At 45.5% G+C, this 25,241-nt stretch overlaps 1 protein-coding gene across 1 annotated transcript in view; it reads right to left on the bottom strand.

The window, feature by feature from the left end:
- Positions 1–25,241, bottom strand: part of USP1 (ubiquitin specific peptidase 1) — an 87,291-nt gene that overhangs the window by 8,932 nt on the left and 53,118 nt on the right. Inside the window, exon 7 of the mRNA XM_086953398.1 lies at positions 15,812–16,013. Within this exon, the coding sequence (XP_086809524.1) occupies positions 15,812–16,013 (202 nt within the window). The remainder of the gene's footprint in view (positions 1–15,811; positions 16,014–25,241) is intronic.

Genomic DNA, 25,241 nt, shown 5'->3' with positions numbered 1-25,241 from the left:
CCCAAAAAGAAAAAGTAGTCTATGCGTGAGAGAGTGTCGTGCGTAGACGAGTAGTGCGTGTATTGAGTCGCTGTGGGGTTCAGGTGGCGCCATACATCAGTGAGGCCTAGCGCGGTCAAGAAACCAGGAAGTGCGGAAGCCCCCCTCTGGCGGTCTCGTATGGGAAAGGTGTCTAACAAGGGGTCTGTTATGGCATTAAAGTCCCCCCCAATGATCATGTCTCCTTCAGGGAGGCCAAGAAGGAACTGGCCCAGCGCCGGCAGCGCCGTAGAGTGTAGTGCCGGAGGGATGTACACGGACACCACGTTGAGGGGTTTCCCTTCCCATTGGCCGGTCAGTGCCGCAAAGCGACCCTGGTCGTCCGTCTTACAACTTTGAACCATGAAGGAGGAGTTCCTTTTGATGAGTATCCCAGTGCCCCTGGACCCAGTAGTGAATTCTGCATGCGCCGCCATGGCATACCCTCGCCTGTCGAGCGCTTTGCACGTGGACCCTGCCAGGTGTGTTTCTTGCAGCATCACCAAGTCAGGCCCGTGGCGTTTGATGGATTGGATGACCAGGCCTCTTTTAATTTTATCCCCCAGGCCTCTAACGTTCCACGTGAGCAGTTTTATAGGGGGCACCCCTGTCATTGGCTGGCCGCCCTCAACGGGTACATTTCGATCTCGTCGGGCCATCTAGATAGATATCTAGGGGTACTGGTGTGTGGAAGTGGATTACGACATATGTGCAATGACTTGTGTTGGGGCACCACAAATGTATGGCCCTGTGCGATTCCGCTGCCCATACTAAAATGACGATGACTAAGAACATTAACCATAACATTACAACTCCCCCCCTCCCCTTCCCCCTCCCTGCTCCCCTGCACCACGGACGAACTCCTGCCCGCTTCCCCAACTTTGCAGAGTGCTTTGTCCCATCCCCGTTCATCTTACGTGCTCGTGGGGTTGGTGAGACCCCTACAGGCGCCGGCCAATGCCCGCCCTACTCAGCTCCATCGACATCAAGTCCCCAAGGGCTATAATCTGTTGTCCCACCTGCAGTTTAATCAAATCAGCCCCGTACAGGTTGTCCGGAGTCAAACGGGTCCCTTTCAAGATCTGATTCCAGTTCCGTATTCTCCCCCCCATTCGCGGGGCTGTTGGACGGATGATCTGTCGGCCCTCCGTTGCGCTGGTGCTGCCTTTCCCTGTGTGGACGTTGGGGCTGCCCCACTTGTCTCCATCCATCAAGCCATTCTCTAGCTACCTCCGGAGTATCGAAGAACCATGTTTTTCCTTCAGCCACTATGCGCAGTTTGGCGGGGAACAGCATAGAGTATGGCAGGCCCTTGTCTCGCAGTGCCTTCTTCACTTCCGTGAACGACTTCCGACGTCTAGCCACCTCCGCCGTGTAGTCCGGGAAAAAGGCCAAAGTTGAGTTTTGAATCTTTACCGGTGGGGAGACCCTTGCCGCCTGCAGAATTGCGTCCCTGTCTCGAAAGTTGAACAGTCTGGCCAGCACCGGCCGCGGGGCAGCGCCCGACTTAGCCGCTCCACCCGGAACCCGGTGTGCTCGTTCCACAGAGAAGAAGTGTGACAGGCCCTTGGGTTTCAGCTGGGTTTTGATTAGGTCCTCAATATATAGATCCATTGCGGCCTTACCTTCCGACTCCGGCAGGCCCAGGATTCGGACGTTGTTTCTCCGGGAACGCCCTTCCTGATCGTCGAGTTTCTCTTGTAACTGTTTTGTAACCCTCTCCATGCGTTCCATGGCGACCTGCAGGTCCGAGGTGTCTTCAATGAGCGACTTCGTGACCACCTCCACCTGGGACACTCTTTCCGCCATTTTCTTGAAGTCCGCTCGGAGGAGAGTCACCTCGGAGGAAATGGAGCCCACTGTCGTCTTGACGTCGGTAAGGGTTTTCATGACGTCCTCTAAGGTTACCTTCGAGGTCCCGCCCGTCTCCGGAGCTGTGCCAGCAGAGTGGCGGCCGCCACTCTGGGAGTGCCCAGACTGGTTGTACGCGAATTTGTCCAGTTTTGCTTGGGTCGATGTACTCCTCGTGCCTTTGCCCGCCATATTGTTGCGCTGGCGGAGGGAGCAGAAAGTCTTGTTGTAGGAGGTGTGTGGTGTCTCTGGGTACCAGGCGGTCAGTTGCGCGCCTCACTGAGCCCGAGGGGCACCGTGTAGTCGGCGCAGGGTCCTGGCTGCTGCTGGTGGCTGTGCTGATCGGCGCACCGGCCTGCAAGGCGGTCCTACGCAGGTCAGTGCTCTGTCTATTCCTTTCCTGCACTCTCCCTGTAGCGCCGCCAATCGCTGCTTAAAGTTATTTTGTACAGGAGGCACCCTGCGGGGCGCTCCTATATCTTCCCGTGTGACGGTGCAAGTTCGTTAGGATAGGGTTGCCATTGTAATATTGCGCCACAGGGGGCGGGTGCCACTGTAAGCCCCACTCGGTGCTTTCCTACCTTAAACTGGCCCCCCGCTAAATCAGAGTGCAGTCCAGGGCAGTGCGCGGTGTGGGGGGGCAGCAGCAAATTCCCCGGTGTAGAGTGTGCAGCCCCGCAGTCTGTATGGGTCGCCTGGCCGCCTGACCTTATCAAAATGGCGCCTCCCGGGGATCCGATAGTTTTTCGCCGTCACTGGCGATCGTGCTGTCTCCGGACGCCACCTGCAGTCCTGCCGGGCCCCCACCGCCCTTTCAGGTCACACATAGGCGGGCGCCGGTCAGGTGTCGTGTGCCGGTACCTCCAGTGACAGGGACGCTCGTGGCCGGGTGTATCCACTGTACCCCCGCCGATGAGGACGCGCTTCCGCCCGGGCTTTCTGGCCACTCCAGGCCGGTGCGTCCAGGCAAGTGCGGGCCGCTGTTCGTCGCCGCAGGATAAAGCTGTTCCCGGCGGCCGATCACCACCGGGGCTGGACCTGGCTGTGCCGCTCGGTTCCTTGAGTCGATGTCGCTCCTTCGAGCGGGCGGAGGATCGGATTACTGGACGGATTTATGAAGCGGGCCGGCTAGCCTTGAGGAGCTCCCGTCTCAAGCTGCCGCCATGCTCGGCAGTTGGCCACGCCCCCCCACCTGAAGCAATTTGAAGAGAAAGAAGACGAAAAAGTACAAGGTTTCTCCTAGAAACAGCATGGAGACCACCTCCTCAATAAGACCAAACCGTAGCGAATTGATAAGACAACACGCGTCCTTGCAATGAATACCTGGCCCTGAAGAAGACCTTCGAGAAATCTTATTTGAGGTCCACATTTGAAGGTCGAAACACGTTGCTGTATTATATATAAAGATCAAGAGTCTAGCATAACTATTGGAAAGTGCACCGACGGCACTAGGTGACAAGCGTGCGGAAAGGCGCAACCATCAAATTATGTAACAACACATCTGAACTTTCCAGGACCATAGAATTGGGCCAATATACCAAAATATGAGAGGACATTACAGCAGTTTGTCCCAGGACTTACAGAACCAAACACAATAATTTGCTGTAAAGATATTAATTGTAAGGCGGGTTAACATATTATAGAACGATTTATATCTTTTATGTATATCCGAAGTTACTAATTTGTTTCAAGTCAGAAGTAAGCATCTAGTCGATGCACTTTTGCTTTAATGTTGTGGTCAATGTTTACTATGTTGCATGTAAACAAGACATGTTACCTGTCTAATTGTTTTGACTGAAATGTTTATGCACATAGATGTCGGTCTATGTTACATATTTATGTAAAATCGATTTTGTATACAAAGATTTGAGTACAAATTTCAATGTATGAATGTCTATTAATCATGAGGTACTGCCAAAAGAGGGATGTTTGTAAATTAAGCATACATAAAAAGTAGAAGAGTCAACGAAGGTTAAATAAAAAAAAAACCACAAAGGATAATATTGTTAATCCTTCAGTTGAGAATCATACCAATTGATGGTCTGGGAGGCAACGTTTTACAGATAATGGGGAATGTGTGCAGCGTTCTCCAAGTTGCTGTTCTGCAAATGTCAGGAAGGGACACACCTGCAAACAGCACTGTAAATGTGGATATTGCTCTGGTAGAGTGGGCACAGACTCTGGAAATCAAAGGATGGCACACCTGCTGATGGCAGAAAACAATTGCACTCGATATCCATCTTTAAATACTCTGTTTAGTGATAGGGAAACCTTTTCTAGGTGCACTGTATGCTATAAAAAGATGAGTTGAATTGAAAGATGATTTTGTTGTGTTCAGGTAAACTTTTAGGCACCGTTTGACATCTAGAGAATGCAGAGGACGCTCTGCTGCAGTCTGTGGAGTTGGAAAGAATGACTTTCAAAAATGTGCTCATTAAGGTGAAAGTCCGAAGGAACCTTGGGGATAAACTTGGGGTTTGTTCGTAGAATAACTTTGTTGTGTTTGAATTGTGAGAAAGGTTCTTGGGTAGTAAAAGCCTGGAGTTCACTAACCATTCTCGCTGAAGTAAGGGCTAGGAGGAGAGCCACTTTCCAGGATAGGAACTTCACATCCGCTTTGTGAATAGGCTCAAAAGAATGCTTAATTAAAGGACTCAGCACTATATTCAGCTGCCATGAAGGAGGAGGTGCCCTTACTGGAGGAAACATCCTAAACCGGCCTTTGAGAAACTGAATGATCAGCCTGCTGGACCATAGCGATGGAAAATTTGCTGATCTGCGTAAACTGGAACTAGCAGCTAAATGAACTTTAATGGATGTGTGAGCTAAAGCTGAGCGAGCCAGGTGTAGGAGAGGAGGTAAAACTTCCTCTGGAGGTGAATGGAGAAGACTGACTTTAGAAGATGCACACCACATGCAGAATCTTTTCCATTCAAGCGAGTAAGTCCTGTTAGTGCGGTCTACTCTTGCCCAGGCCAGCACCTGCCTACATTCCTGTGGGATCTTTAAATGTTGAAATTCCTGGAACTGAGGAGCCAAGCTGCTAATTTCAGAGAACTGAGGTTCGGATGACATACTTGTCCCTGGTTCATCATCAAAAGGGAAGGAAATGGTTCGAGATGGATCGGAGGCTTGATTGAGAGTAGGTGAAGTTCTGTGTATCAATGTTGGTGAGGCCAGGCTGGTGCTGTTAGTATGATTTTGCAGGGTTCAGTCTTTAACCTTTTTAGTACTCATGGAAGGAGAGGGATGGAGGAAAGACGTAAGCAAATATGCCGGACCAAGCTATTGAAAAGACATTCCACCATGAACCCGGATGGTGAAGCCAACTTGCGAAGTACCGCATTTTGCGTTGTCTATATTCAGCTTGCCCCATTGGAATTAAATGCTGTAAAGAGTGGGTTGTTCCGGTTCTCACTCGTGGCAGGTTGTCTTTAGTCTACTCAAAGTATCTGCTATGATGTTCTGTTTTCCTGGAACATACTCCGCTGATATATGCACCCCTTGTGGAATCGCCCAGTGCCAGATAAACTGGGCTTCCTGAGAGAGCAGGAAAGATCTTGTTCCTGCTTGTTTGTTCAGGTATTGCACCGTTACATTATTGTCTGTTCTGCACTCTAGAGATGCATCTGTTGGGATCATGAGAGGAGCAGCCTGAGACGGGAATGGCAGACCGTGCGATAACTGGCGACGTTGCATCCACCAGTCCAAAGCCACAATCATGGGAGGAGTGATTTGGATCAGATCAGATCGTCTAATGTGCCCTCTATCTCCACCCATTGTTTGTTTAAAGCTTCCTGAAGAGAACGCATGTGGAGAGGACAATGAGGCATGAGGGGAATATAGGAAGACATCCCTAAGAGGGATTTGTAAAAGCGTACGGAAAGAAACTTTAAGGACCTGTTTTGCCAAGGATATTACCCTTTGTTGTCTCCAGTGTGGGGTATGCCTTGTTTTTGTGGTGTCCAGGAAAGCACGTAGAAAAACCAGCCGACGGGATGGTTGCAGAATCGATTTTTCTACATTTAAAGTGAGGCCCTAATCTCCTGAAAAGGGGTAGACAGGCTTTGGAAGATGCCCTTGCTGCTTTGTAAGTGGGGGCCTTGATAAGGCAGTCGTTGAGGTAAGGAAAAATGTGATGATATTGCGTCAGATATGCTGCAACTGGTCCTAGACACTTCGTGAAAATGCACGTAGCAGATTTTAGTCTGAAAGGTAGGACGCGGAATTGATAGTGCCTGCAGGCCACTGTGAATCTTAGAAACTTCATGTGCTTTCGGCGTATGGGTATATGAAAATGTGTGTCCTGGAGGTCCAGAGACGCCATGTCGTTTCCGTTGAGGAGGTGTATCATCTTGAATAGAGATCATGCAGAACATTTTTTTTTTTTAGGAATTTGTTTAGGTTCCTTAAATTCAAGATTGGTCTCCACTTCTTTAACTTCTTTCGAATCAAGAAGAAACGGGAGTAGAAACCTTTTCCTCTTTGGTTGAATGGAACTCATTCTATTGCTCATCTTTGCAACATGTTGGTAACTGCCATCTTTAAGAGATGCAGGTGCGTTTGAAAGCTGAGCAGAGGTGGTGTTAGTGGAGGGATCTTTATAAATTCAAAAAAGTGGCCAAATTGGATTAGATGTAGAACCCATTGGTACGATGGTATTACCTGCCACTTCTGAAAATAATGGGATATTTTGCCGCCCACAGAGGTTGAAATAGCGGTGCGGAGGCCGACAGCTGGGACAAGTCATTGGCAGCAACCGGTGTCCTTACCCTGGCGCCTTGTTTTGCCTCTGAAGGCAGTCTTGTAAGCCGCTGCAGGTGGTTGGCAGTGAGTAAACGGAGGCCTGTATTGTTGAGCGGAAGAAGAATAGGCTGGGTAGCAAAAATGTTGGTAGCCTCTGTACGATTGGTGACCTTTTCCTCGGAAACCACGAAAAGGCATTTTTCTGTACTGTAAAGTACCTAAAAACTTAGCTGTATCCGTGTCTTTAATAGCTTGTAAAGCTTCATCAACGTTCTGCCAAACAATTCTTCTCCATTATAGGGCAGATCTAGTATTTTTGTTTGTATCTCAGCCCTGAATGAAGTGGCTTTCAGCCAACCTGGACGCCTCAAGGCGGCCGCTCCAGCTAACTGCCGGAAACCAGTGGACACCTCATCCATAGCACAGTTTTACTTCCAAGGCGGACCTCTCGCCCACTAGAAGGATTTTCTTAGACTTCAACTGGAAAGCAAGGAGGAAGCTATCTAAGAAAGGTGTCAAATCCGACCACATTTGCCTATTATAAAGGGCCAGTAAAGCCAGAGAATTCGCAGCTCGTACAGTGAAGGCTGACATAGTCCAAAAACGCTTCCAGATGTTGTAAAGTCTCCTACCTTCTTTATCGGGGGGTGCAGACAGAGGAGCTGAAGGATTCTTAGATTGTTGCTGCGCTGTTTGAGAGATCACCGAATCTGGTTTTGGATGACCCATTAAGCAAGCGGGAGTGTTATCCAGAGCTTTGTATTTTTTTATCAAGCCTTGGCAACACAGGTAGAACAGTAGCTGGATTTTGCATGATCCTCAGTCCCTCTTTCCAAACATAATCAATAATAGGCATAGACCGTACAGATTACCTGTAAGGCTCTGTAAAATAATTCAGGAAACAATCCTGTTGCACCCCCAATATCTTCCGGAGGTGAATCAGCTTGTGGAGGAGATGGAGATGCCAGTGGGGGAATAATGTAAATCTCACTAATCCTGATGAATTTCCCTTTTCTCTCTATATTTCCTCTTCACAGGACGACAGCTGTTGCACAGGAGCAACTTGAGGAGAAAGTCGAACATTTTGACACCCTGGCTGAAGAAGAGGGGAGCGAACCTGTGCCTGTGGAAGGGTAGGCGGAGAAGGAGGAGGAGCCTCTTGGAGAGTAGGCTCAGGAGGAAATCTCCTCTTCTAGTCTGCCAGCATAAACTGCAGATCCGTCACCAAATTTGGAGGGAGGTAAATCTCATCCTGCTGTTGATGTTGATGATTTGAACGTTAATATTGATGGCCATAATAATCATCGTAATCAGAATCATCCTGGTACTTAACATTAGGATCAGGTCAGGTGGGCTTAAAGCTGCACCAAAAAGACTATCGTCCTGAGATCCCTCTTCCTTGTCATCTTCTTCCAAAAGATGGGATGGCAAAAGAGACTGCACCTGACTAAGTGAGGTTAAAGCTGGTATCAATGGAATTTTCGCAATTTCAGGTTTTTCTTTCTGCGTGAACAGTGTTGACGACGAGCTAGTTGACGAGGGCTGCTTCTCGTCCAAATCCTGGTTAGGCGACGGAATACCCTTAGTCAACGAGGGCTGCTTCATGGCCAAATCTTGATTCGTCTACGGAATTGTCTTCGTCCGTTGGAGACAAGAATTTTCGTGGACACTAACAGAGTGGATTCTGTCGTCGACTTAACCGATGACACTTCTGCCGTCGACGAGGGTCGTCCCGTTGACGACGATGGTGAAGTCAAGGTCGACGAGAACTGGGTCGTCGAGAAATGGACTTTCGACGATGGCGATGACTTTGGGGAGACAATCTGCTTCACCGACGATATTGAAGCCCGACCGGTCAACTGGAGAAACTGTGACTGTAGTGACTGTAGACACAGTCTATGTGAGCAAAACTACCTCAGGAGAGGATTTTCTCGTCGACGGAGGTTGTCATCAACGAGCTGTCAATAGGTGGAGCTGATGTAGGCTTTTTGAAGGTATGCTTCAGCTTCATAGGTGGGGTAGAAGGTTCTGAAGCTGGCTTTTTAGCAGATAAAAACTCCTTACTTGGTGAGAAGCTTTGCTAACAGACCCCGCCTGCCTCTGAAAGGAGTCAGATGACTTTCTTTGGAGGCTGTGACGATGAACAAGACTGGTAATCTAAAGGTTTTTTTTAGGCGTTTTGGAGGAAGATTTTGAAGAAGTATCACTCTCCTCAACAGAGACCACTGTGTCCCTGTTTTTAAGCCTATGAAGTCACAGAAGAAGCCTTTCTTCCCGATCTTTCAAAGTCTTTGTAGAGAAAGTCTGACATACCTTGCAATCCTTAGGCTTGTGTTCAGGATACAGGCAGTAAAGGCAGTCCTTGTGTGGATCATCAATATGAAGTCTTTTCTTCCTGCAAGTACAAAAGGCTCTGAAAAAACCTTCTTTAGGTGTAGCCGACATGATGGGCGTCAGTTTAAATCACCTCCAAACAGATATACAGGGTTGGTAGCAGTGTTCCCTGGAAGCCGCGCGGCTGGGCGCCCGTGCACATCAGTGCCCCCGAGCGCGCACTGCTGTGTGTGTGGCGCGCACACACATCTCTGAAAGCATTCGCGCCACTGAAGCAGCGCGAAAAAAAACGGCATTTCTAGAGGCATTTAGCAAGTGCTCGCTCCAGGAGCACTTGCTTTTGTTTTCCAGAGTGTGGCTGTGGGACTCATCGTGTGCTTTTGTTTAAAGCATTCGTGTTAATTGCAGAGCCCATCACGAGCAGCGATTAACATGAATGCTTTAAACAAAAGCTCACGATATACCCTTCAGCCACACTCTGGAGAACAAAAGAAATGTGTTCATACCTTCACTTTGAATTCAACGGACGTGCGTCGGTTTTGGGAAGGCAATAATCGTATTCAATATTTGTCCAGTCAGCAAGTTGCTTTACTCAAGGAATGCGGTGGCAATCTCCGAACGGATGACCATCAGATGAAATTGCGAGTGTTAGGTGATGCTTCACGATCGGTTCGATGGTTCCAGTGATGTGCAAAACCCACATGCGCATGGCTCATTGGAAATGCCCAGGCCTCCTGTACCGAATCTTACAGTTTTTTTTCCGTCAGGGAATACGAATACGTCAATTTATCAAGGACTTAACTCGGTTGTTCTTACTGTGGCCTGTCTGTATTGGTATTCCGACTCCTAATGGTGTGCAAAGGGATAACTTCTAAATGACAGTCTCACGTGCACATTAGTGTTTGTTACTTAGTTCAGGAGCATCATCTGCCTAAGATTACTTTTTAATCTAGTATTTTACCAGATGTGCGAAGTAAGAACGTGACCGTTTTTGGTCCCATGATGTAAAAACGAGGCTGCTGTTTGAAAGATAACTTTGTAATATGAATCTTGTTTTAAAATGCATATTCGTTTAGTGCGCCTTGAGGGTTCACTTACCACCTCAGAGTGAGCTTGCATTGCCTTTTTTTTCCGCATTTGAAGTACATTATAGAATAATTTCGCAAGCATTCATGCATACTGTTTAAAGTAGTAATCACGTAACATTTTTACTTGTTTGATTCGCCTCGACCCTTGTTGTCTAATCTGTTAACATAAAATCAAATATAAACATTATAGTTAAGCCTTCTAAACACTTCCTTGCACCCTTTCTCATTTGGGACATGAAGGCAACTTTGTGTGGCTCCTGTGTAAAAAATATTCCAGCATACTACCGAAAATCCTATTTGAGGGGGTTCACCTTTTTATTAGCCTCTGGCAGCTTACAAAATACATAGGTGTGGCGTTTATGACTATGAGATCGTGTTAAACATCTGACCTTGAGACTCCTCCAACAAAATAGAAAATCTGCAGGGTCGTTATTAAATAATTTTAGTTTATAGACCCACCTCAGCCACCAGTGAATCAAGTAATCTTTCTGTAATGTTGACAACAGCTAGTAGTTCTGACACACTTAGTATTACTTGGAGACCTTAATATTAATTTAGATTCTTCATGCTCACCATGGGCTGATACATTTAGGGATCTGTTGGTCCTTTTAAATTTCAGGCCTAGTCTCCCACTACCAACCTAAATGAAAGGCAACGCTTTTGATGTAATTTATTGCTACTGATTGCCAAGCCTCTCAACCATATCCTTTAAGGGGGCCAGTCTGCTTTTGCTCACTTTTCTCCTGCTTTTTTAGCAAACAGTTAAAAAATGTGACTGCTTCCACACACTCAAAAGTACAGTAGTTAAAATCAAATTTCGAAGGAAGCACTAGTACAGCCGGTTCCAGCGCTAAAGTTGATGGAAGATTGACTCACACAATAATTTTGCTATTGCCAACTATGTGCATCTGTGGTCTATATTGCCAGTGGGTCTCCAGCCTTTACTATAGTGCGAGCTGCTACTGCTCAAGAAAAATCCTTTAGCGTGAATAGCAAATTTAATGGCTGTAAAAGTAGCATCTTTTTACGTTAATCTAGCGATCAGTTTAAGGAGTATTATCAGCAATAACCAATCAAGCTGTTCAGGTGACTAAGCGCTTCAAAGGTATTTAGCAAACACTACCTTTTGTTTTCGTCAGACTATTACCTCCACTAGTGCGTGGAATCACCTCCTTTACTGCTTTCAAAAAGGAACTCTCACTCAGATGAATTTAACTTTATTTACAGCACCGCTCCTACCAGTGTAGGGTGGCAGAGCACTTTACATCACACTCCTTACACTGAGACAATTACTCATATGTGTGTAAATCTTTGTATAGGAAATGTTACATACAACAAATGACTACAAGGTGTTTGAGTGACATGACATCCATACTAGTACGCAGTATAGTTTAATAGTGATTGGTTTGGAGAAACACAGTGAAATTAGAATGTAATATCATGATTGGGGGTTCTCTTTAATAAACAGAATTGATTTCTATTCAAATGAACCCTTTTTGCAAACATAGGGTAATCAGTTTGGGGAAAACATGAACGTTAATAGCTCACTGTTCTATTTTAGGATTTTGACTTATAAACTGCAAGTATCAAAAGGATCTCACTGACAAAAGCAGTAACCCATTGACCCATTTACATTATGTGCACTTTGTGATCTGGATGGTACATGTTATTTGCAGCAGGCACATTAGCCCTCTGTGCTACCTTTCCATTAGTCAAAACCTCCACTTGACAAAACTTCATCTATCTCTAGGAAGAACATTAATCACCGGAGTTATCATGACATTTTTATTGTTGCCTAAAACTGCTAGCGGCCAGGCCTGCTCAGTGCTGTTCATGAATATTCTATCTCTGACGCATAGCATTTTAAATTTGAAGGCGCAGTTGCATGCTCATATATGTTAAGACAATTCTAGCGTACTGGTGCTGCCTCATTGGCAGTGTACCTCAATTGCAGTATTGTCAGAGGGGCACTAGAATACAGGACTAATGCATTTTAATGCTGTGATGTGGACACTAGCATTAACATGCGTTAGTCGAAAGCCTGATGCGGCCCTACCCTAACTCAGCCCTGAAACTGGATTTGTTAAAGTTTTCATGTTAATTGCAGCGCCCATTGTGAGCTGAAATTAACATGAAAACTTGAACAAATGCACACAATCAACCCACAGCCCTGCTCTATTAAGAAAAGAAATGCAGCAACATAGCTGCCAAGGTTTCAAATTGACAGGTGGGACGGTTTCAAACCTGCCTTAACAACATTCACTTGGATCTGTTGGTGAGAAAATGCACCATCTTTTCACTTTTTTAAGCAAGTTTGGAGTGATATTTGGCGCTGCACCTACATGCGCGGTCTGGTTACTGGCGCACATAGCCTTGGTTGCAGCGCACATAGACCTTACACTGCCGCACACAGAGGAAAAATATTAGAGGGAACATTGGTTGGTAGTATATCTGACTGGAAAAAACACTCCAAAATAAAAGAAAATTGAGCAGAGCTCAGTGGAGACTTCCTTAGCACGACGTGCGGTGGAACATCTGAGGAACTGGAGCTTCTCTCAGGAAGGTTCAACAGAGTGGTGTCTATTGATTGGCTGGTTCTAAGTTTAGTCCTTTTTTTACAAAAGGACAGGGATATGTTACAAAAGTTTTAAGGCCTAGGGCCTTATGTTCCACGTCTAATAGGACATTACTTTTATTAATACCGGGGACTCCCATCTGGACGACGGGGAATGATTTAAGCATGTGAATCTATGAAAGTTCCAATACTGGAGTGTCATGTAGATAGGCTTTGCCTTCACACTGTTTTATGTTAGCATGAGCTTATTAGAAGTTTAAACACCATTTTCCTTTTCTGCAGCCTCTGCACACAACACATTTTGTTATTAAAGCTTTTAGCCTAGTAGAATATTTTGCTTCACACGAGAATAACATGTTTGCTTATAAGATCAGCCTTGCTTGGTAAGATATGTCTTAACAGTGAGTGCCGAGGCCTTTAAGGTTATTTCAACACAGAGCTTGTTGTTCGGTTTGATCAGTGCACGGTCTAGACATAAAATACATATGCAGCTGTGGCCAACGCTGTTTTTTTGGCGCGTTTAATAATGCACTGTGCAGAGCATGCACACGCACTTGATGAATATTCGCATACAGAGAGTTGGTGCAGGAGATGATGTGATTCCTTTCTGCTAACATCAGAGGTATGGGCCCGCCCTTCTAAACCCAAAGAGACCTTCTGTAGATATAATAGAATATACTAGCAAGGGAGGATAAACTGAGGTTCTATTTAGACCTTTTCCCTTTAGCATTTTAACATGCTTTCACCCTTTGTATTTTATGGAATAGTAACTATGCTGCTAACCTTGTTCCTTATAATATGTTTGCTTGTATTAGCTAAGATACTGCGCTTGGGAACATTTCAAAGTTGCACGTGTCATCATTTACTCCTCGTTCTGGACTGATATGTTAGTATAACGAAAGAGTGTTCATGTGTTCCATGTTACCTGAGGTGTTCTAAGTCCATGTTCTGGGTTGTCTAATCATTGGGGGTGTGTAAGAACCAATGAGACACTGATTGCTAGTCTAGTAGGGGATTTTGGATACTAAGGTGAGTTTTGGCACACCCTAATTCACTGAGGTTCCAAGTCTCTATGCACAGTTCTGTGTAGGAGCAGAATCCCTGCGACAGGAGTAATAAAACATTTACTGTTTCAAAATATACAATACAATAAAAACATGTGAATGTATGCAGCAAGGGGCATGGGCTATTCCACCTATGAGGTGAAATTTAAAAGGTTTTAATAAGGGCATTACGTTTTTCAATGTAGTAGTGTATACGATTAACAGTATTGAACTATTTCTATGACAAGAATGAATGGAATCACCACTGCACCTGTCGCTTAAGGCCCGAGCCAGAGTGACCCACCAGTCCCAGCGAGGTCCCCCAGCGTTCCTGAGTCCAAGTCAATGGGTTCACCCCTCCAGGACTCCAGGACTCCAAGACGTAGCCTGCAGCCTCTGCACGGAGACACCCCCACCGTCCAACCGCCAGTGACCCGGTAAGGTGAAATACGACCTCAAAAGGCTACCCTGCATCCGGCCGTCCTGCGACTTGGAGAAGAGAACCTGAGCAGCACCTATGTCCCCGAGCCCTTCAACTTAGCTGCCCAACTGTTGGTTCCTCCAGGAAGACTTCCTGGACCGAGCCTGCACCCAAAACCTGCAGCTCCCATTGAAAACAGGGCATCAGACACCAAAACCCCACCGGCCGCCCTTGTGGATGCACTTTCTGTTCTAACTTGATTTCTCCTTTGCCCGGAGCTTAAGTCTAATAAAGTCCACACTTGCATCAGTGTGGGTTTATTATGGTGAGAAGTTTGCTGCCACAAATCCCAGAATTCAGTAATGCTATTATGGTGCTGTGGAATTTGTAATAAACTCCCAGGCCATATACTCTTATGGCTTTACTGCACTTACAATGTCTAAGAATGGACTTAGACACTGTAGGGGTAGAGTGCTTAAGCAACTGTACCCTCACCATTGGTCTTGTGCACCCAGCTAGAGGGGTGTCTTACCCATACCATAGGCAGTGGGTTGCAGGTGTGGCACACAGATATGTGTGTGTGTATGTAGGGGTGTGTATTTAAGTAGGTAGGTAGGCAAAGGACCTCTAAGGCTAACACAATATGTGCTGCAGCCCTGGTCACAGTGCCCTTGGTGCCTTTTACAAGGGGCGTACATGTGCCCAGAGAGGTGCCAATTGGGGTATAAATGTACAGTTTTGGGAAAGAAAACTGGCTCTGGGAACCTGACTGGCTGGGACCCAGGGCACATCAAGTCAATGTGCATCAGAAATCTGGCAAAAAGTGTGTGTGTGGGGGGGGGGGGGGGGGGAGGGATAGGGTGGGGTTACTGCAACAGAAACCCATTTTCCTACAATGAGTACTATGTGTTCGGTTAGCCTTTGAAAGACTATTTAGGAGACAGCCTCTTGGTCGATTTCTGCCTTGAATGAAGAACCTTGCTTAAAAAAATTATACCAACATCTCTGTCCTTTATAGTCTGGCCAGAAAACAACTTGCCAATAACGCGGACCAAAGCAATATGAATGATGTAAATGCAATAAATTAAATTCTCATGGATTTCATTAGAATAGGTTTGTTCTTCAAACCCCGTCTATTGGGAATGAGATTAGGTTCTGGAGGCTGCAAAATCAAGGTAGAAGCTGGAAGGTAAACATGTCAGTAAATCCCTTGGTCTGGCCTACCAAGTCCGAGAAGGCCCCGCAGCAGAATCCAGGTATTCATCTGTCACCCGCTGAAGAAGAGATTTAGACAAACTTTTCAAAAGTAACTCTGGACAGGAGAATCTCATTCTATAGTCCACTCACACACAGCAGGTGGATGAAATTCTGAAGACTGCCTCCAGTATGAAGATTAAGCTGTTGGGCCTCATCCGCAGAGGCAGGTATGTAACACAGACTGACGCATCAAATGTTAGTTTAATAATGTGATCTTGGAGCACAAAACCAAATAAAATGGCATGTTTATGTGATTTATCTTGTATTGAATTGTTGCCAGCATTTCATTTGGAGAATGAGGTCAACCAATAAATTGTGTTTTTTTCTCTAATGACAAGTTAAAATGAAGCAGCTGTCCACTAACTGAAGTATTGCAAATAAAACCATATTGTAATACCACACTACTGCATTTTTTGTGTAACATTTATGAACACAATCTTAGGCCTACCGGTAAACTTTAAGCTATGTAAGTACTTACTCTATCCCACTGGCTGCAAAGCACTTGAGATGAATTGTTATAACTTCAGGCAGTTTGTCAAACAGTAGACTCCGCTCTGCTTCTGTATAATGAAGACAATTTTCACAGAAGTATTTATCCTCGCCTACAATGCGCTCCACCGAAGCAAACTGCGAAATGGCCCATTTCAAGCACTTAACGTCCGTTTTTGGATCTGGAGAGACTTTAAAAGGAAATGATTACATTTAGCCAAGCGTCATTTAATTACTTATTTAAATCAAACATACAGGATGCATCTTTAGATCACTAATTGGTGCATACGAGTAAGCTTGTACTCAATGTTACCTACTTGTAACTCTTTCAGCTGGAATGCCTACTGTTGGCATTTGTTCCCAAAGCAGGACAGGGTAAAGAGAACTGCTCTTACATTTTCTACTCATAGAGATTATGGTGCATAGGTGGGTGAAGCGGTAGGCAGCCAGATTGTACGGCGAGCTAGAAAGAGTGCAGGAGATATGGCACTTTTCTACTTCTCACACAACCCAGCACATCAACCTTGGTTGCTGCGCTGACATCTTTGTAAATCTGGCCCTTTGTGTTCTTCAGGTTGGACTGGGTCCAACATTCCCATTGGACTACTTAACCAGAATGTAGTAACAGTATTGCCGATCACTTTGTTTGAAAGAACCTGAAACTCTTGAAGTAGCCTGCCCAGCTGGAGAGGTTTCCTTGTATTTAGCATGGAACTTATAGGTAAGTATCCTTAACCTCATAGATGCTCGCAAACATCCCTCCCCAGTTCTGCGCTGTCCATTGGAACTAGTGCTGAATTGACGTCCAATGGTCGTGCGCAGCACTGGGGAGGTAGTGCTGCCGTTGGCCAACGCCCCGACGCAGCACTTAAGGGGTTAATTTACATGTGTGATTTTTCTAACAAGTTCAACATAGGAGTCTTTTTGTTGATGCATTGCCAAAGGGATTTCCTGGTATCCTGCCACCTGCCCTTGCCTCAAGAGAGCCGCCGTTTGGTGAATGCTGGAGATGCACCAGCTGTTGCGAAGACATTAAATGTTCAGCATTTTTTTTATTGGTGTGTTTGTTTCAATTACTACCGGGATCAATGTAGGATCAGATAAGTTGGAGCCAGAGAGAACCAAATCCAGAACCTTCTATTGGGTATGCATTTTGAGGTCCAAGAGCAAAGCCACATTGAATCAAATTTAAACTCCATGATAGTAGACATAGGCTGCAAAAGCAGCCATATCTGTTGCCACTCCTATCGGACTAGAAGCTAGGGATGATTTAGGACTTACCTAAGTTAATACCTTTTTGTCCCTGCTCACATATACACAGCAAAGTGTTTCACAGACAGTACGAGTAATCTAACTCATCTGCCAAACCGTGCTGTAGAGCTCGCTACTCAGATGTGGTAGACAGGACACAGACTGTCATTATGTACCTGCTTTCCTCAGGAATTGGAAAGTATGAGGTTAAGGACTACTACTTCTGCATCTCTGTGATTACAGCAGAGTTTGGGGGCAAGCTGCATCTTAGGATAGAGTGTTTTGTCTGACCTATGATCGAGGTCCTCTGGAGACCTGCCATTTCGACCTTGAAACAGATCTGAAATGACCAGACTGTGAAAAAGGATAGACTATGGAATTTCTTTTGTGAATCATTCCTCAGGGTGTCGGAAGTGGGTTGCAGCAAGGCAGAACTTTGCTTCCCTCTTCCTGGGCTGCAGCACTGGATCCTGAGAGATGGCTGCCCTTCTATGCACGTGGTCAAGAGCGCATCTTCAGAACTCCCACTAGACAATAGCTCTATGTGTCCTTCAGTCTCTAATATGGCAGGTCCTAACAAACTGTGGATTCTGCTCTCATGTAGAGAACATTGCCATCTTGCATAGTCTTTTTCCAGACAGAAGGATGGACATTTAAAAAAAAAAAAAAAGAAGAGATGGGTTGAATAGAAGAGCAGTTGAGAAACAAACACCCAGAAAAATACCATTGAATCCCCCGCAGTTTAAAATTATGTAGACTAAGTGTTACGTGAAACAAAACCACTGTTACAAACTGTTTATTTTAAAATTAAAATAATGGAAATGCCAAAGCCTGAAGAATTAAAATAGCTGCCTCAGATCACGAAACATGATCCGACTCACTCATGGACTTTTCACAATCAGAGACTTCTCGACTTAAATCAATATGCCAACTTATCTGTTCTGCCACCGTTCGAACATGCCATGCAAGACTTTGGTTTGCTGTATCAGTTACCCAAAATATATATTAGCCCATTTAAAGAAACATTTGTTTTTTATATAACAATGCTGCGGTCAAAAGTAGGTTACTTATCCAGCAAGCATCTATTCATAGCGTGTAGTGCTGCAGATTCACATGCTATGCATACTCCTGCCATCTAGTGTTGAGTCCGGACTATGCAAGCTGTTTTTCCTTGAGGACGTTGGGGTGGGGAAATGTATTGATTTAAAAAACAAAACAAAGCGATGGAAATACACTGCTTGCGAACACAACTCCAGGGTGTCATCAATCATGTTAATGCACAAAAGATATAATCAAGGTAACTAGAGGCATCTAAAATATTGATAACGACAGGCATGGAGCATCAAATCAATACGCAGAGTTATGGAAGAACAGAAGTATAGGAAACAGGGGAGGACTGTATCAAGGAGGGGCAGAAGCAGGGAATTGGGGAGTCTGAATCTAATGTGTGAAGGCAATTATGCAATGCCCCCAAAATATCTTTAGGACCGGAAGAGGGGGCGGGGAGGGTGGGGGGGCATGTGTGCATAGTCTTCGCTAACAGTTTACCATAATGACATGCTTTTGAGCCAGGCATGAGCAGAATGAGCCACAGTGCTGCCCCATTGAAGCGTTTTCTCATTTAGCCAAGAGAAAGCACATGGAAGCAAGTTGGCGCATAGAGCATGGCATGTCTTTGGTGTATCCCAAAAGTGCAAGAAGGGGGTCCGGGGATAGCTCCATGTCACCCATTGTAGAGACGTATGCAAAAACATAAGTCCAGTACAGGAGTATCACAGGGCAGGTCCAAGCTAGATGCGCAAAGTCAGTGCCAGAGGCATGGAATTTGACACATTTATCGGATCTGGAGGGTCAAATTTAGGGATGTCCAAGAACCAAAGATCGGTGCAGCGAACACATTTCAAATGCAATAGTTTGGGTCTATGATTGCAGGAAATATTCTTAATTTGTGAACTGCAATATGCCCATATTTTACCTGTGAAGGGGACTCCCAGCTCCTCAGCCCATACCTCTCGAACCCTGGCGGTTTGAGTGAGATGCAAATGCAATACAGATGTGAGACTAAGAGAGCACCATCCCCATTAGCTGCAACAAACGTTGGTGGGGGGTAGGGGGGGCGGGGTTCTAGGGGTTTGGAGGGGAATCACCATGGGCAGCAGGAAAGTGGGGTACAGAGAGCGTAATTTGTTATGGAGTCAGAACAATAAAATGGTCCAAAAAGGGTAAATCATGTGCAGTTGGATCCGCAGTCTGCTGCACCACATGACCGTCTCTGGAATAAAGCCCCCAGGGTGAAAAGGGTATGCTGGTGGGACTCTCGTACAAACTTTTCTCACGCAACCTCCGCAATCCGGATGTTCCACAACAGGGCAGGAATCACCGAGGAACCACACAACACAGTACTGTCCGCAGCCAAAAGCCTGCAGGCACGCGAGCCGGCACCAACTCCTGACCTATCCGGCCGGCCAGCCAGCAGGAATCCGAGGGGGCATGTCCCAGCGAGTCCGGGTGGCCTCTGCCTCAGGCTCACCAGCAGCCCGTCACGGGGGGCCTCCGAGGCAGTGCTGGGTCACGCCACTCCTCAAGAGTCAGAAGCTTGGTCCAGGCGGAGTGCCACTGCTTCACAACATCCCAGTCCTCCAATATCGCCACAGTGCTCGGAAAATCACAACATGAGGCAATGATGGCGATGGCTTAAGGTGAATTCGGGCCAACGCCACCGTAGCCTCATAAGGTTGCAGCCATCTTGGTGGCGGTTGTGGCCAAGCCCTCCTTTTGAGGAAGTTGAATGAGCGGCATCATGCATAGCTTCTCCCTCCTCCACAGTTATTGTATATGTTCAATGGCTCCTTTATTAGTTAATGTCCCCCCACCTGTCATACAGGGAGGGAGGATATAGTCTGCTAAGTTAGCTTTGCTGTTGAACATACAGTATTTGTGTGTATATTTGTCACCATCTAATACCTGCCGGGGAGGGTGCATACAAATCTGCAGCACTACATGCTACGAATAGATGCTTACAGGGTAAGTAACATACTCAATTCGTAGCATGTTGGCTGCAGATAAACATGCTATGCATACATTGTAAAGCAGTACCTCTCTTGCGCTGGCTTTAGGCATGAGATTGTAACTTTGCTTGAAATAATGCTTGATGGACTGTTTGTCCAACTAGAGCCTGTTGTCTGGCTTGTACATCAACACAGTATTGTTTTGTAAAAGTGTGTGGGCTTAGCCCTGTTGCTGCTTTGAAAACATCAACAAGAGGATATTCCGTAGAAATGCCATGGTTACTGTTTTTTTTCCTTGTTGAATCTGTCTTTGGAATGGTTGTTGGTGTTCATTTTCCTTTGGCATAGCAAATTTGTATACCTGTAACTCTCCATCGTGCTACTCCTAATTTTGAGATAGCATTTCCTTTAAGTGGAATTGAGAAAGATACGAACAGTTGTGTTTTTCTATAGTGTGTTGTGCATTCAATATAGTACCGAAATGCACATTTAACATTAAATGTATGTAGAGCATGTTCTGTTACAGTTTCTTGTTTTGGAAAGAAAACTGGTAACTCTAAAGTTTGATTTAAAGGGAAAGATGATATAACTTTTGGTAGGAACTTTGGGTTTGTACGTAAACACATTTTACCTGGGAACACTTGAAACATGGCCTTCAATAGTAAGCGCATGTATTTTGCTGACCCTTCAGAGGGAGGTTATTGCTACGAAGAAAGCCACATTCCCTTTTAACAATTGTATCCGATAGATATGAAGTGGTTCAAATTGTGGCCCCATGATTCTTGTTAACATAATGTTACATGTAGGTACAGGTTGTGTACGAGGTGGAATGACTTCAATCTTTCCATGAAGGTTTTGATGACAAGAATGTGGAAAAGGGATTGATGCTTCTTGTTTTGTAGATACGCTGAAATTGCTACTAATTGTAGGCGTATGGAGGTATATGCTAAATTCTCTTTTTGCAAATGTAACCAGTAACAAACTAGTGTTGTTCTGTTGGAGAGGACGGATTACTGTTTTGTGAAGCACAATGGTGAATATGTTTCCCTTTAGCAGCATAGCTTGCCCTTGTGGTTGGTCTTCAGGTCTCTTAAAATAGTCATGCATTCTGGAGATAGATTCAAGTATCCAAACTCTAGGACTTATCGCAATATTGAGCGGTTGAGTGTTGGAATGTCTCACCCTGCCGCAAGTGAGAAGGTTTGGACAGTTGGGTAGTTTCTCGTGAGGTACTAGGGATAGCTCTTGTAGTGTTGCGTACAATGGTTGTCGAGCCCATGTTGGAGTATGAAGATTAATGAAGTCAGTCTGAGTTTCCTGACGACGTATGGAATGAGTGGGAGGGACAGAAAGGCGTATGTAAATATCCCTGACCAGTTCATCCATAGTGTGTTCCCCTTGGATTGCAGGTGTGGGTGTCTAGATGGAAGTATTGCCGGACGTTGAGGTTTGGACTACCAAGCTCTCTGCGGCAGGGTGTTGGATGAGGAAATTTGGGTTCCCTGGGGCGGTCAGTGGGAAATCTTCCTATTCACAGGAGCCCTTGTGTTGGGTTTGGACCAAGTCCCCCAAAAAACATCAGTGAGGGCCTCGTTGAACCCGAATAGCAGTTCATAAGGGTGAGACTCCTGGTTGCAGCACTTCCATCAAAGCGTTCCCCTTGACTGCCACTGAGGGCAACTGAAAGTCCAGGATCTTAGCCGCCTACTGCACAACCATTGCATAAGAGGCTCCCTCCTCCAGCCGTGGTAGCGGGAGAAAGCATACCAGTATCTAGAGAAGTATCCAGTCCATTGGCTTCACACAGTTCCTCAAACCAGTTCATGTTAGATTTTTCTTCAAATGGTTGTTATTCCACAGGGTCCAGCGACCACTCCTATTTCTCCTGGAGTCCTAACCCAATGGGATGGGGCTCAGGCACCGATCAAAGAGACAATGTTCCCAATGGCGCAGGGCGACGCCACTCCGGCTTTGTATCAGAGTCGGGAACCAGAATGGGGCCGCCGCCACCGTGAGTATCTGGAGCGGAAGGTCGAGTTGGTACGACTGACACTAGTCCGAATCCAGGAATGGATCAATGGGGCCCAACTGGGGCCGGAGCCGCTGGTGCGTACCAGACGGGGCCCCAAAGGTACATTGGAGGTGGTCGGGCTGCTCAAAAATGAGGTGCATGGTCTCGTAGAACTCTTTCATTTCAGTGGGGGAACACTCTGGCTCCTGGAAAGTTGGGGAGGCACGGAGTCTGGCCATGCGCCAGCCCTGCCGCACAACCAGCCCTTGAATGCAGATGTTCCCTCGTCTCATTAGGTCAGCCTCCTCATACTACAAAAGAATGCAAATATGGCCCATGCACTATGGCTGCTTATTAGGTGCAGTTAGTTGGAATTCTCAAACACTAAAATCAAACTGCGTGTTGGGTGTATTCCTACTTCTGGGATAGGCTGAGAAACAAGAAAATGTTAACTACTAATAGCACCCGTTCTCTGTCAAAAGACGTTTTGTCAGTATTCCTAACCAGCAATTGTCCTACAAGAGATTGGGATCCTGGAGTATCTAACAGGAGAGAAAAATTTCTCAACTTTTGAACACTAACCCCCAGATGCATCAAGCATCCATTTTGCGATTCCTTATTGGCGAAAAATAAGAAATCGCTAATAAGAAATAGCAAAATGCTATGCAAGAAGAACTCGCTAAAAAAATAGCGATTTCTTAAAATTCCTTAATTGCGACTCGCAAATTGCGAGTCGCAATTAAAGAATACCTACCCATTCATTCCTATGGGCCTAGAGGCCCACAGGAATGAATGGGAAGACATTCTCAATTAGCGAATCGCAAATTGAGAATGCAATTTCAAGGGTGCAGGAGTGTCCAAAGGACACCCTGTTGCACCCCTAAAATTGATCCGTGCACATATGTTGCGCACACGCATGCCTTTAGGGCATGTGTGTGCGCAACATGAAACTTTGAAAAATGCACTTTAGTGCATTTTTCAAATTTTTTGCAAATTACCATGAAGTTCAACTTCATGGTAATTTGCGAGCCCTATTAGCAAAATCGCAATTTTTGAAACTTTATTGCATTGCATTTAAGGAATCTCAATTTGAGATTCTTTAAATGCAAGTAATCGCAATTTAGCGAATTCTTAATTTGTGATTTTTGCACTTGGGATGATGCATCCCAAATGCAACAATACCGGCCGCACAGGGGCGGATTCTCAGAATCTGCCCCTTTGCGAGCGGATTTTACCTTCATGAATCTATGCCTAAATAAGCAGCAAAATTATCAAAACTGGATGAAATAAATATAAAGGCTACACTGCTGAAGAACATTTACTCATTATTTTGATACAAGCATAGCTTAAGAGAAAATGCTGTCACTTTAAGGCTGTGATTGGCGGCAACACTCCCTGCAAGCAGCTCTTTGAAAGTTACAGGTATTGATTGTGTTACAGGTAAGTAAAAAAAAAAGTTATTTAATTGCAATCCATTTTCTGCATCGTGGGAATCATGACAATTCATGAATACAGAATATTTCTAGTGTGCGGGATGCCAGGTACACTTCAAATCTATAAAAAAACTGTATATTTAACAGAGCAGAGATCTGACATTTTAGAATGCTGTTACAGTCTCCATATGCTATACAAGTCATTTTGTTTCCAAGATACTCATTTTACATAGAAGACAGCGTTGCAGCACCAACTCTATAAAACTGCAGCACGGAGGAGCCCTGATAGTATAAATTTAAAGAAGAAAGTACTCTGTAAAGAAGAGGTTCCAGGAGCAATAAAGTTCCAGCACATACGCTGCTTTCTTAAATCAAATTATAAACATTTTGTGCAGTTCCTCGTGATGTAAATGTAGGGTCAAAAGTTCCAGGAAAAGTAATATGGCCCAACAGTAGCACAGGCCCAAACACACCCAAATGGGTATCATGCTTCATCATAGGGCTAGCTCCTCGCCAGGCCAGTGCTGCAATGCCAGATGGGCACCCACAAGAGGACTTTTTGGCAGAGATCTTAAAATAGGTTAAGTGGTTCTCCGTGTCAGTCAATTTAATGAATGAGTTCACTAACCTAGATAAATGCACCTATTGTAACCTGGGGGGGTGTGCGGTGTCCGACATGTTTCTGGTCTATGTCAACAAGATCAAATGGCGATTCATCAGGACCTAAAGAACAAACCTAAATTACACAATGACCGGGTTCAGTGAAGATAACAACTCTTCTCAAGGTAACCAGTCACACAACCATAATAGTTGGTAAAAAATAGATAATATAATTTTTTAATATTTATGACCTTAATGGAAGTAGAATCCTCCCAATCTATACTACTATTATAAAGAGAGAACTTGCACCTTTTGGCCGGGTAAACTCGGGAACCACAGCGCCAATCTACACACCCGATACATCTATGAAAATGTCAGGGTGTGTAGATGGACATAGGCTACATAAATTTTAAAAAAAGTAAATTAAAAAAATTACGTTTGTAAACAAAGTAGTCCCCTGAAAGTAGCGCCGGCCGGGACCTAGCGCTGGCCGCTACGCGACGTGCGTGATGATGAAGGAGGAGGGCAGTGCAGTGACGAGCGGCTGTGCAGTGAGGAGCGGCGGCACAGGTAATGAAAGGAAAGTGAGACTGTGTGATGCAGGGGGAAGCAAGAAGGAGGCAGCAGTAAATGAAAATGTCGGAGCGTGAGTCGGGCGGGAGGGGGCGCGAGTGAGTCGGGGCGGGAGTGGGTCGGTGCGGGATGGGGGCGGGGCGGGAGCGGGTGTACTGCCCCCAGCCCCTTTCTGCCCCAGGCAACGCTGGGGCGGGCTGCTAGTTAGGGTATATAATGAAGCCCCATAACAAAAAAGCAGAAGGAACACCTATTAGCATCAAAGTCACCAGGTGGCATCCGCCGCAAGACATACCCCGGCTCTGCTTCCTCGAGGTTACATTGAGCAGAGTTATTACCTTCACTTGAACTAGTCAACAGCAAGAGGTCTCTATGCTCAAATGTGAAGGGGAAGATTGGAGTATTATTAATGCAACTCATGCAGTGAGATTTGAGAATGTGTTTGATAACAAACAAGAACTTGTTGTAGTTTCACACCTAATGCTGGTTCAAACACAGGACTTTGTTGCATGGGGAATGGGAGCAGAATTTAAAAGAGGTGTT

This window comes from Lissotriton vulgaris, chromosome 1_1 (assembly GCF_964263255.1).
Source record: "Lissotriton vulgaris chromosome 1_1, aLisVul1.2, whole genome shotgun sequence".
Classification (NCBI taxonomy): Eukaryota; Metazoa; Chordata; class Amphibia; order Caudata; family Salamandridae; genus Lissotriton; species Lissotriton vulgaris.
This window is presented reverse-complemented; position numbering and strand designations above follow the sequence as displayed.